The sequence below is a fragment of the Grampus griseus genome (genome assembly GCF_964374135.1).
Source record: "Grampus griseus genome assembly, chromosome: 13".
Classification (NCBI taxonomy): Eukaryota; Metazoa; Chordata; class Mammalia; order Artiodactyla; family Delphinidae; genus Grampus; species Grampus griseus.
In genome coordinates, this window is record NC_139007.1 from 7,468,787 (window position 1) to 7,482,295 (window position 13,509).

The window sequence follows — 13,509 nt, forward strand, 5'->3', positions numbered from 1 at the left end:
ACCCTTGGGTATGTATCTAAAAAAACCAAAAACACTAATTCGAAAGGCTACATGCACCCCAGTGTTCATAGCAGCATTATTTACCTTTGCCAAGATGTGGAAGCAACCTGAGTGTCCATTGACAGATGAATGGATAAAGAAGGTGTGGTACATATATACAATGGAATATTACTCAGCCATAGAAAAGAACGAAATAGTGCCATTTGCAGCAACATGGATGGACTTGGAGGGTATTACGCTTAGTGAAGTAAGTCAGACAAAGACAAATACTTATATGTGGAATCTAAGAAATACAACAAAGTAGTGAATAAAACAAAAAAGAATGAAGACTCACAGATATAGAGAACAAATTGGTGTTTACCAGTGGGGAGAGGGAAAGGGGGAGGGGCAAGATAGGGGGAGGGGGAGGTACAAACTATTGGGTGTAAGATGGGCTACAAGGATGTAGTGTACAACATGGGGATTATAGCCAATATTTTGTAATAACTGTAAATGGAGTGCAACCTTTAAAAATTGTATAGAAATAATTTTTTTAAAAAGTGAACTACACATTCTGTTGAGTATGTTTGCTGGAAGAAGCTGTTTGGCACTTTAAAATAACTGCTGTTGAAATGGTATTAATGGAACTACTGTTTAAACTTATGGGTTTAATTATGAAACCGTTTTAACATGATCTGTGTCCGTGTCTTCCTGGCCGACGCTTCTGTGTATCTGCCAGACCTTACGTCCTGAGATCACCCTGTAACGTCTTCTCAACTTCAGCCTACTGGTTCCCCTACTGGCTGCCATTCTTCCTTTTTTGGTAAATTAAAGAAAAAGTAGTAAAAGGAATGTATGATATTTCATTCCTACATTTAAAGACACGTATAAAGTTGTTTTTTTTTTTAAGCAGCCTTACTGAGATGATAATTTACATGCTTTAAAATTCACTTCTTTTAAGTGTATACTTCAGTGATTTTTCATGTATTAGCAGAGTTTTGTAACTGGCACCGCTAGCACATTTAGCACATTCCTGTCATTCCAGAAAGATCCCTCATGCTTACCCGCAGGCTCGCGCCCCCCCCCACCCCTACCTCCACACTGGTTCTTTTGCAGATTAGTGGTTTAGCTGTTTACATGTGGAAAACATGTCTTATGGGCTGTTGCTGGCTCTCTTGGTCGTCCTTAAGCAGACCTGGCCTGAAACTTAGCCGACTGTGAGCCCTGAAAGGCAGTCAGTGCTCCTGGGTGAGGAATGAAGCGCCTCGTGGCAGCAAAACAAAAAGGCCGTCGTCCTCGGCTCAGCCTTGGTCCTGGCCGCGTTTTGGTGTAGGTGGCTCCTCTTCAGGACCCCTTTACTGCTTGGTGTGTCTCCCTTTCCCTAGAAACCCAGCCACCACTCATAGGGTGCTGCCGTGTGGATTACCTTTCCCGTCCCAGGTGATTTTGCCCTCCTCCCCTCTGTTCCCCTTGGTCAAAATTCTCTATCCTTGGCAATTTCCTTCTCCAACAAATAAAACCAGACCAAATACAGTTCTTACTGCCTCTAATCTTGGGTATTATGAGGAAAGAATTAAATGAACTTATAATAATGTGGGAAGAATTGATACTTCTACAGAGATAAAGAGATTATTTGCATCTTTAAATCTGTATTACTAGCTTCAACAATAAGTGACTTGGCATTTCAAACCAGTCATCCAGTGGAAGGGAATTTTGTTTGGAAGGATGGAATTATCATCGTAGGAGATGCAGCGTATTCACAAGTGCAGTTTGGCATCTGCCCATTGGCATACTCTTAGCTCTCTGTCCCGCTTTCTAGCATTTTTCCTTTGTTTTGGCCCAAAACTTCTCAGTCCTAAAAATGGTGTGGTAATATTATCTACCTCATATGTTTATTAGGATTAAATCAGGCAGGGTTCCTAGAAATACAATGAATAATGTCTTGCATGTTCAGTAAGATGTTAGTTTCCTCTAAAAATACTTTCCTGCATGTTTTGGCAGCAGTAACTCCGGTGGTACAAGGTCTTAGGTATCATTTGTAAGCTAGAGACTGCCTACGGTTTTATACCAGACGTTGTGCTGGGTACAGAGCATGCAAAGATCAATAAAATGAAGTCTCTGTGCTCAAAGAGATCACTGTGTCACAGAAAAGACAGCTAAAACAGTTAACTGTAAATCACTGTGATAAATGTTATGTAAAAAGTTTTAGGGGAATTGGAGAAGGCTTTATGGAAGGATTAAGTCTTGACAGGAAGTTACGTTAGCAGTTAGTGATATGTTCTTTGTTCCTCACAAAAAATTCAAAGAAGCTTTTCTGTTTGCTGGTCTGTCATGGTAATCAGAAACTTGAGAAGTTTCTTCTCAGAAGAGCATACGATTTCATCTTATTTCTCAAATGGTATGAGATCTATAAGGAAAGTATAATGAATTCTCAGTAAAATGCCTGTTCTTTTTTTTTAGATATATAGTATGTTTTTACATTATTTAGATATATAATGGTTTCTCATTCAGGAAACCTCAGTCTTTCTACTTTCTGTGCTTTAAAACTGTCTTTAATCTCTATCTGAAAGCTAGTAGTCACTTGTACTATACAAATTTTAGGTGCATATATATATCACAACCTAAAAAAAAATCAAATCAGTATTTAAATAAAGAAACTTAGCAGAAATCAGGTGCTGTGGTATTGTATTTTTTGGCTGCAGCATTACAGCACAGCTGAAGCTCTTCAAGGTGGAAGGGCCACTGTGCATTTTACGTAGAATGTACCTTGTCCTTATACCTTGTCCAGACCTTACCTGCTGTAACTGGACTTACGTTTTAGTGACCACCTGAATTGCCACTGTCTCTGCAAAGGCTGTACTAATATCCCCGCCCTACATTCATCTTTTCCTCTCTTGTGTTTCCACATCCTTTGCACTTACACTGTAACCACTGAATGACTTATTAGAGTGCAAGCTCCCTGAAGGCAGGAACTGTGTTTTGTTTCCTTCATTTAATACTTTGGTGAAACTAGACACTTAGTACATATTTGGTGATTTAAATTGAGTCTAGAAAACTAAGGTTTGATGAAAATGTGCTTTATTATTCGTAAACACCTCTTCTTACGATTTCGGCTCTGAAGTAAGGAATAAATCTCTGGTGCGTTCTTATGACTGCTGCCAACATGCAAATATACTGCACATTGAATTAGGTAGACTACAGGCTTAGCTGTTGTAACAAAAAGACCCCCAAATACTGTGGCTTCAACAGGACAGAAGTTTGTTTCTTCACATTAGTCTGGAGATGAGCTAGTAGTTCTGTCCTCTTCACCATGAGGCTTGCATATCTGGATCCAAGGTAGCAGGTTGTTCACTTCTTCTCATCTTCTCAGCACATGGGGAAGGGGAAGAGGCAAGGGGAACAGGCCCAGTATGGATAATGTCAGCACACATCATTTCAGCTCACATTCCACTGGCCAGGACTTGGTCATGGGACCACACTTTGCTGCAGGGGGAGCTGAGAAATGGAGTCTCTGTCTGGGCAGCCATGTCTGTAGTTAAAACTTGGGGGCTTTTTTTTTAATTAAAAGGAAGAATGGCAAAAGGATATTAAAAAGAACAGTTTGTGCCTCATAGGTTTTGCCTGTGCTTCCATTTTTAAATAAACAGATGGATTGCTTCAGGTATTAAAGAACTTGTGTATTTGACCAAGTCATCAGACTTGGCAGAGTTTTTACTGCGCTGCCTGCTGCTTTATCTGGACCTTACGCTAGGTGATGCAGGCCATGGAGAGCCTTCCTGGTGAGAACTTTACCATTTACTCTAGTAGACATGACTAAGTACAAGTGAAGAAACAGCAGGTACTTGCTGTGTATTGTGTGAGAGAAGCTGTCATGGGCTATAGACATTCATAGGAAGGCGGAATGGAGGTATGGAGTCATACGGAAAGGCTTTTTGGAGAATATGGGACTCTGGTTAGGCCTTGAAGATGAGGTAGGATTTGTGTGGTCACAAGCAGAACATCCTAGGCAAGGGAAATGGTGTGCAGGAAAGTTTTAAGACTGGATAACTGAGTTGTATTCTAGGGAAAGCAATGAGTCTTCTGATTTCTGACTAACCAGTTGGCTCCCCGAGTGTGTAATTTGGAGTAGTGCAAAATAAAGTTGATATATGAAGGATCAAGATTATAGATGTGGTAGAGGTTTGGCGTTGGACACTGAAATGGAGAAAGAGTTTAATTGGGTAATGGGATTCAGATTAGGTAAATTCCTGCCCCCCTCCACCTGGTAATGGAATTCAGAATGAATGAATTCAGTCCCTCTTTCCCTGCCTACTCTCCATGAGGTCACGTATGCCTTCTCAGTTAACACATCCACACATTCTGTCCGGGCTTCCCTGGTGGCACAGTGGTTGAGAATCTGCCTGCCAATGCAGAGGACACGGGTTCGAGCCCTGGTCTGGGAGGATCCCACATGCTGCGGAGCAACTAGGCCCGTGAGCCACAACTGCTGAGCCTGCGCGTCTGGAGCCTGTGCTCCGCAACAAGAGAGGCCCCCATAGTGAGAGGCCCGCACACCGCGATGAAGAGTGGCCCCCACTTGCCACAACTAGAGAAAGCCCTCGTACAGAAACGAAGACCCACACGTTCTGTCCTAGCCCCATTCTTCTGGACTTCTCTGAAATTTTTGACACTTTGACCATCTTTTTTTTAAATTTTAACTCGGGCCTTCTCTGGTTTTGCACTGCTCTTCATTTTCTCCATAAGACTTAGCGTTCTTCTTTTTTTGCTCTTTTTGTTCTTGAGACTGCAGGTGTCCTCTTGAAGGCAGTGCTTTATACCTCCAGTTTGAGCTTTAGTCTTCTGTTCCTGATTGCTTGCTGGACATTTTCATCTCGATGCGTCACTGTTATTTAAAGCATTCAACAGATTTCCTGCAAAGCTTTGTGACTCTGCAAGGACCTGTATGCTTTAGATCCCTTTATGCTTTAAAGCAGAACTTGCAGGCATCTGGGTCTGTGCCTTCTGCCTGTCCCTGTGTCACTAAGTCTTGTCAGTTCTTCCTGGTGATTCTCACGTTCGTTCATTTCCATTCTTACTGTTGCCACGTTTATCAGTCTTTGAACAGGGTGTGTTTGGATTGTGAGTGGTCCTTGAGGATTCACTGATGATGAATATGAATCAAGGTGCCATAACATCAGTGAGGCCAGATAGTACCTTCTGTTCTGTTACTGGAGCTTTGCTTTCGTGTGGTTGAGATTATCAGCTGACTCATATGAGTTGAGTTGGTGCTAGCTTATTTGTGTTGTGTTTAGTGAGATGGTGATATGGATAATTTAATATTACCCAATATTTGAATTCTCAATAAACTTTTGACTTCTTTTCCTCAGCAGATTTGATTCTTAGTTTGTTAAAATAAATTTTCACAGCTTAAGTCACACACTCAATAAGAATAATGAAAGCAGATCAGGAAGTATGCAGAGTGCTTGAGATTAAGACTTTGTCAAGCATAATCTAGAGTCGGAGGGTGAGGTCCGCATCGTGGCAGCATGAGACACCCCCTTTGTCTTCCCCGCTCCGTCTACAACCAGTAAAACGCCTATAACTCAACATAGGTCCACCGCCTAGCACCCCAGATGCGGGGGGTTCCACACATCTGTCCATGTAAAGGCGAGTGGACTGGAACACACAGAGGAGGCTGAACTGGGGAACAGCCGAGGCAGTGCTTGCGAGCCTGGACCCGTAGCCGTGGCGGCTGAGCCTGCAGCCCCAGAGAACCCAGTAGAAGCAGAGAAGGCCGTGCACACGCCTGGCCACTCGGCTGCAGCAGCGCCCATGGTCACAGGGAGCCGGGCAGCAGTGGAGGGGGATTGCGGCCCTGGTCCTCCAGTCATGGTGGCGCCCCTGACTCGGCGGCCTGTGTATACCTGACAACCCCATGGCCCTGGCTGCCCCCTCAACCCTCCCCTGTGGCAGCAGAGCTTGCAAGCCAGGAGACTCTGGACAAGGTGGGGATGCCGCCATCCCAGTGCCGTAGGTGGCAGCCCAGTACAGCAGCACCGGGAGCATGAGGGCACCAGCGACCCTGGAGTCATGAGCAGCGTCACGGAGGGCACCAGGGACACCTCTGACGGGCGTGGTGGAGGGTGGAAAGTGCAGAGCCTCCTATGTGATCAGAGGCAGTGCAGGTAAGAGAAACCAAACACTGGGGCCCTAGCGCCACCTTCTGGAAAACAAAAGAAAGGCCTCTAATTACCAACCAGTTGAATCATTAGAATCAAGTTGGAGAAAAGCTTTACTTAAAGAAGAGAGGTGTTCACTACTTCAGATGCACTGGCAGAGGAACACCTCATCAGGTGACATGAAAAACCATGGTAACACGGCATCACAAAAAGAAAACGACGGATCTCCAGAAACCAAACTTAAAGTCGTGGAATATTGCAGTCTGACTGATAGAGAATTCAGAATAGCTGTCATGAAGAAACTCAACAAGCTATAAGAAAAGTCAGAAGGGCAGTTCAGTGAGCTCAGGAATAAAATTAATGAACAGAAGGATTACTTTACCGCAGAGAGTGAAACGCTAAAAAAAGAACCAAACAGAAATTCTGGAGCTGAAGAGCTCAATAAAGGAGATGAAGAACACATTAGGAGGCACTGGAAACAGAGCAGAGCAGATGGAAGAGAGAATTAGCAAACTCGAAGACAGAGAGATAGAAATGATACAGGTGGAAGAGGACAGAGAAATAAGATCTAAACAAAATGAAGAAATTCTGAGAGTACTGTCCAAGTCATTCAGGAAGGACAATGTTAGGGTGATGGGTGTCCCAGAGGGAGAGGAGCGGGTGAGGGGAGCAGAGAGCTTATTTAAAGAAATAATAGCTGTGGGGCTTCCCTGGTGGTCTGGTGGCTAAGACTCCGCGCTCCCAGTGCAGGGGACCCAGGTTCGATCCCTGGTCAGGGAACTAGATCCCACACGCCACAACTAAGAGCCCACGTGCTGCAACTAAGAGTTCGTATGCCGCAACTAAAAGATCCTGCATGCTGCAACGAAAACCCCATGTGCTGCAACTGGCGCAGCCAAATAAATAAATAAATATATTTTTTTTAAAGAAATAATAGCCGAGAACGTCCCAAACCTGGGGAGGGAACTGGATATACAAGCTCGGAAAGCTAACAGAACCCTAATTGTCTCAATGCAAAAAGACCTTTTCCAAGACACATTATATTAAAACTATGAAAAGTCAATGACAAAGAAAGAATTTTAAAGCAGCCAGGAAAAAAGGGTGGTCACCTGTAAAGGAACCCCCATTAGGCTACCAGCAGATTTCTCAGCAGAAACTCTACAGGCCAAGAGAGGGGAGAGATATTTTGAGAACACCGAAAGAGAAGAACTGTCAGCCGAGAATACTCTGCCAAGTAAAGTTCCCCTTCAGATATGAAGGGGAAATAAAGGCTCTGCCAGACAAATAGAAGCTGAGGGAGTTCATCACCACCAGACCTGCCTTACAAGACATGTTCTACCTGAAATGAAAAGGCAAAAGTACACAAACTTTGAGTAAGGTGGTAAATAGAATCAGAAAATTGTGACTGTATCAGAATAGGTTGTTAAACATTTAATTACAGCATAAAGGCTAAAGGAAAAGAAAGCAGTGAAAATAACTATAGCTACTTCAATTTGGTAACAAAATCATAACACAAAAAGGGATAATTTGAGGTAACAAACAACATAAAATGGGAAGAGGAAAAGGACAGAAACCACACAGGCAAATGAAGATAGATGCTGTCAGCAGAAAATGAACTATTTTATCTATGAGGCATTTTATACAAAAAGTAATCTGGAATCTTGCTATTCTAAATGTGGTCTGTGATGGCAGCATGGGCATCTTGGGTTGCTTGTCAGGATTGCAGAGTCTCAGGCACCGTCCAGGGCTACCAGATTAGAATCCGCATTTTCATCACATCCCCAGGGATGTGCATGTGCTGGGAGACACCGATCTAGAACTGACCGTGCAGTTCTTTTCTTTTTCTTAGTGGGAGACTTAGCTGCTAAAATAGTTAAACCCTCCAGCTGTTTATCTATTTGTGTTTTTCTGTATTTGTCTTTTTGTTCACCTTAGATTTTTAGGTGAACTTCAGAGGAGTTGTTATAAGTCTTGTGAACGATGGAGAGTAGCTGGGAGAGGTAGCTGGGGGAGGCAGCTGGAGCTGCAGGGTCACCGAAGTCACCTGGAGGAGGCAGTGTGTGGCCGAGTGTGCCGCGGCCTGGAGAGAACATTCAGAGCGGAGGGGCAACACGTGCAGAGGCAGGAAGGCAGGAAAGGGCATGTGTGAGTGGGAGTGCTGTGGTGAACTTGCAAGAGGACAGCGGGCCTTGCCACGGGGTCTGGGCCTGTCCCTTTGTTGCTGTGTGAGGTGTTCCGCTGTGCTGCCTCCGCTGTCAGCTCCTGAAAGTTTCCTGTTACTCTAATGCCCTGCCCTTCAGCTCTCCCAGACTCCCCTACCATCCTCACCTTGTTTAGCCTTTGCCAAGATGTGTTTTGGTATATTCTGTGCCAGGGGCCTCCTAGACAGCCTTTAAACTTCATTTCAAGCTCTCTGTGAGACCTGCACGCCTTCCAGCAGACTTGTCTCCGTAGCTCGGGTCCTCCTTGCCCCTTACATATATCTTACATTGTGCTAAAATTGATTACAAACGTAACGTTCAACCATGTTGATGTGTGCAGCCTATTCATTTTCACTGTTGTGTAATATTCCATGTATGGAGATAATCATAGTGTTGAACGTTTTTAAGGTATTGTCAATCTTTTTAGAAATCATGCTGCTAAAAATATTCTGGTTACATGGCTTCTTGAGTATATATATATGAGTTTTTTTTTATAACTTTATTTATTTTTGGCTGTGTTGGGTCTTCGTTGCTGCGCACGGGCTTTCTGTAGTTGTGGCGAGCGGGGGCTACTCTTCAATGTGGTGCGTGGGCTTCTCATTGTGGTGGCTTCCCTTGTTGCAGAGCACAGGCTCTAGGTGCGTGAGTTTCAATAGTTGCAGCACGTGGGCTCAGTAGCAGCACGCGGGCCTCAGAGCATGAGGGCTTCAGTAGTTGCGGCGCGTGGGCTCAGTAGTTGTGGTGCACAGACTCAGTAGTTGTGGCTCGCAGGCTCAGTAGTGTGGCTCGTGGGCTCTAGAGTTGTGGCGCATGGACTTAGTTGCTCCGTGGCATGTGGGATCTTCCCGGACCAGGGCTGAAACCCGTGTTCCCTGCATTGGCAGGCGGATTCTTAACTGCTGTGCCACCAGGGAGGTCCCGAATATATGTATGAGTTTGTTTGTAGTGTTTTCAGTCTTATTTGACTGTGATCCAGAGAAACAACACTTTATAACGTGACCTGATTTCTATATATATATATATGTATGTCAACTGATTTTTTTTAAAAAGTTTAACAAAGTTATATTTACCCTTTGTGTGATGCACTCATATCTTTTTTCCTTTTAAAAGTGAATACTTGTTGAGATTAAATTAATGAATTATGACCTGCTGTTTAAAATACTGCTGTAGGGTGTGTTGTGTATGTGTGAATGTATATGTGTACATAGGTGTGTCATATCATGACTATAAATTGATAAACATATGTATGTGTGTCAGCATGTGTGTGTGTGTGTATGAGAGAGAGAGAGAGAGAGAGAACAGATCGTCTGGTGGAAGGGTTTATTCATCTAGAACTTGATTACATTTCACCAAATTGTTTTTTAAATGGTTATACCTGTTCATATTGGTGTGGCCTCCCGAGTCTGGGAACTTAGCTTTTTATCATGTGTCCATGGTCTTTTAAAGCATTTACTTGGCACAGAATTGGTAAGTACTCATTGAGTAGTTTGGTGAAAGAAAATGAGGATTTCATACCTGTAACTGCATGACTACCATGTTAAGCAACTACTATTTTATCAAGCCAGCTTTTTAGTTAAGCTCACAAGGCTAATTTTATAGAGTGGATAACCCATTTGTAATTTCGGTTAGGCTTTTAAAAGTCTATTTTTAGGGGTTCTTGACTATATTGTTCAGTTATGATAGTTATGTTCCAAAGAAAGATACATTGACAAAATTACATTATTATTTCAATTGCTAAAAAGTGATTGGGGCTAAAGTTTCCCGTAAGTGATAACAAGTTTTTTTTTTTCCCTTGCAGGAATCAATAAAATGGTTTTCATAGCCTTAAATTCGTAAGACCTAAACATCATCTAACATTTCATTATATCTAGCTTTTGCTCAATAGTAATATAGCCATTTAAAAATTTTTGCTAGCGTTACTCTTGTGCCAGGTTTTTTACATTAAAGTCCCTTTCTTTCGTTGTTATAAAAATGCGCCACTGTATTGGGTGCTATAGCTTTTTACCTGCATGGACAGTCATATTCCATTATGCGAGTTTATTCAGCCATAGCCTTCACATCAGCAAAATCGTGCTGTATAGAAACGCCTCCATTTGTATTTGGCTGAGGTTGTAGCAGATTATTCTGAGGGGAATCATTCTATTTTAGTAACAATGAAGCCCCACTTGGAGTGTGTTGAAAATCTTTGTTTTCTCCTCATGCTCTGGACCCACTGCCTGAGAGGGAAAGTTGAGATACAGTTGTTTTACAGACCAATGTAGGAACTTCTCTAGAGAAAGAAAGGTATTGTATTTTGATTATCGAAATTTCTTAACATGACAGTAACTTGCACTTAAGTAGTGCTTTAAAACTTCAAAAATGTTTTCCATACGTGTCTCACCTAAGTACTGAGGGCAGCCATTCTAACTCCATCTAACAGATGGGAACCTGGTAGCTCAGTTTGTTACTAGTCCAGGGTAAGTTATGCAGCTCAGAGGTGGCCGAGTACATGGGCCGTGCTGGTCTGTTGACCACTAACTCATTTTGACACTCTCGACAGTCAAACATATTTAAATAGAGCGTGTCCCAGATGTTTGTCAGCTTATAGGTGTCACTTCTCAAATTTAAAAGCAGGATATTGTGGCATAAATTGTATATGCGTAACCTCCCTCCTAAGGAATTTTGGGGGAATGTGTTTAGTTTTACTGGGTTGAAATTATTGGACACAGTGGTATTTTGTAGATTCACTCTCACCTTTAGATAAAAAGTATGTACTTAAACAGAAACCTGAATTTTTAAAGAAGCTTGTTTTTTTTTGTTTTTGAATGTATTTATTTATTTATGGCTGTGTTGGGTCTTCGTTTCTGTGCATGGGCTTTCTCTAGTTGTAGCAAGCGGGGGCCACTCTTCATCGCGGTGCGCAGGCCTCTCAATATCACGGCCTCTGTTGCAGAGCACAGGCTTCAGACGCGCAGGCTCAGTAATTGTGGCTCACAGGCCCAGTTGCTCCGTGGCATGTGGGATCTTCCCAGACCAGGGCTCGAACACGTGTCCCCTGCATTGGCAGGCAGATTCTGAACCACTGCGCCACCAGGGAAGCCCCCAAAAAGCTTGGTTTTTATTGATACCTCTTACTGTATTTTTTTTCATAATCAAGTGATTTATAGAAATCTGTTATATATAAGCTTCTGAATATTTGATATAATTTCCAGATAGTACTTTTATTTTCCATTTTACTTTAATTGTACAAGCAATATGTGAAGATAATCATAAGAGCATTTAAAATTATCAAGAAATAATACATTCAAAGATATGAAGAATAGTACAGCTGAGGCTTGTATTCTTGTATACTTAGGTGAGTTTCCCTACGGTGTTTTTCAGAGTTTTTTGACCATGATCCAAAGAGCTAACATTTTATAACACACCTTAGTTCATCTATAAGTTTTCTTAATCTCAGGGTTCTATCTGAGATTTATTCATGTTGATACAAGGCTTCTTGAGGCAGTCCTTGCTGTTTCTCATCCTACAATTAGTATTAATGGATTAAAAAATCCCCCCCCCCCAGTGTGTTGATTGCAAAATGGAAGTTGTTGTAGTTTTCAAGGGCATGTCCTCCTAATTACCAGTGAGGGTTTTTATGTGTTTATTGGCTGTACATTTCTTCTGAATTACTCATTTGTATCTTTTTGTCCATTTTTCTGTTTAGGTAGGTTGTCTGTTTCCTACTAATTTCTGTTTCATTTTTTAAAACCTCTTTGATTTTTACTTGTTGGTAATCTTTTAAGCAATACCCTACACATTTAATGAAGGACTTTTTACTGTGGAATATTACTACTCCTGGTTCAAATATGGTGAGTGAGTAAACTGTTCACATAAAGTAGTTTTAAATTCTTAGACAGATTTGGGGGGAAGCTGCTAGGAAAAGAAAATTAGTAAACTCATTAAGGTTCTTGAAGGTTGATTTATAACCTTTCAGCACAGCCAAGACACACATCTTCTTAGCAAGCTGCTGCTGTGCCATTTGAAAATTTGAACGTGTGAATTCTGTAACCCTCCATTAATTACGATTGTATAAAGAACCAGAATGCTGCTTATATGCTGTTATATTTTATTTTATTTTATTTATTTATTTTTTGCAGTACGCAGGCCTCTCACTGTTGTGGCCTCTCCCGTTGCGGAGCACAGGCTCCGGACACGCAGGCTCAGAGGCCATGGCTCACGGGCCCAGCCGCTCCGTGGCATGTGGGATCTTCCCGGACTGGGGCACGAACCCGCGTCCCCTGCATCGGCAGCCGGACTTCCAACCACTGCGCCACCAGGGAAGCCCTATTTTATTTTTTAATACTAGCTTTTCTCTGTTTCTTCTCTGTAATTAGGTCCTCGATGGGCTTCCTGGAATATTGGTGTGTTTATTTGCATCAGATGTGCTGGCATCCATAGGAATCTTGGGGTTCATATATCCAGGGTCAAGTCAGTCAACCTAGACCAATGGACACCGGAACAGATCCAGGTAAACATTTCCCTACCGAGAAATTATTGAAAATATTTAAAATGGATTTATAATCTTTAATCCTTCTTGCACCTAAGGATTAACATTGAAAAGTAGTATATTGAAATATGGATATGCCACATACAAAATTCGAGTGTTATCTGAATTGTCAGTTCACAGATGTGTATTTTTTCTTGGTTCTATAGTAAAGTCAGTTTTTAATCTATTTTTACCTAAAATGTTGATTTTGAAGTATTTAAAAAATAAATTTATTTTCCTTGTGCTGATGAAATTTGCAGGTATAATTCCATAGTCTGTTTTGCTTTGCTGTCAGTAGAGGGCGCCTGGGTAAAGACAAAGAACAGACCACCTCTTCCTGAGCGCTAACTGGAAGGCCTTCCCTTCTGTGCAGGGGTGGGTGTTCTCCATAGGCAGATAGGGCCGAGGGGTTGGAAGACAGCCCAGTTAGCAAATGTTCTCGTGACTGATTTGGGCTTGTTTCGAGCGGTTTAGCTTTTTAGAGAGAAATTTGTAAGTTTAAGGGCTTGCCCTTTTTCCAGTGTGACAGTATTGAATCCTCAAAATCATACTTGCTAGTTCTTAAGGTTAATTGCTAATGTAAAAATGATTATTTCTACTGGTTTTATTTTATAGTTCACAGTGAAATTACATAACTTTTTCTTACGACCTTTTCAAATTACTT

The 13,509-nt window shown here is 42.1% G+C and overlaps 1 protein-coding gene across 4 annotated transcripts in view; it reads left to right on the top strand.

Annotated features, from left to right (window-relative positions):
- The window catches only part of SMAP1 (small ArfGAP 1), a 150,270-nt gene that overhangs the window by 34,627 nt on the left and 102,134 nt on the right, over nucleotides 1-13,509 (top strand). For all 4 annotated transcript variants that reach the window (XM_082669004.1, XM_082669005.1, XM_082669006.1 and 1 more), the window contains exon 2: nucleotides 12,694-12,827. In XM_082669004.1, the coding sequence (XP_082525130.1) occupies nucleotides 12,694-12,827 (134 nt within the window). The remainder of the gene's footprint in view (nucleotides 1-12,693; nucleotides 12,828-13,509) is intronic.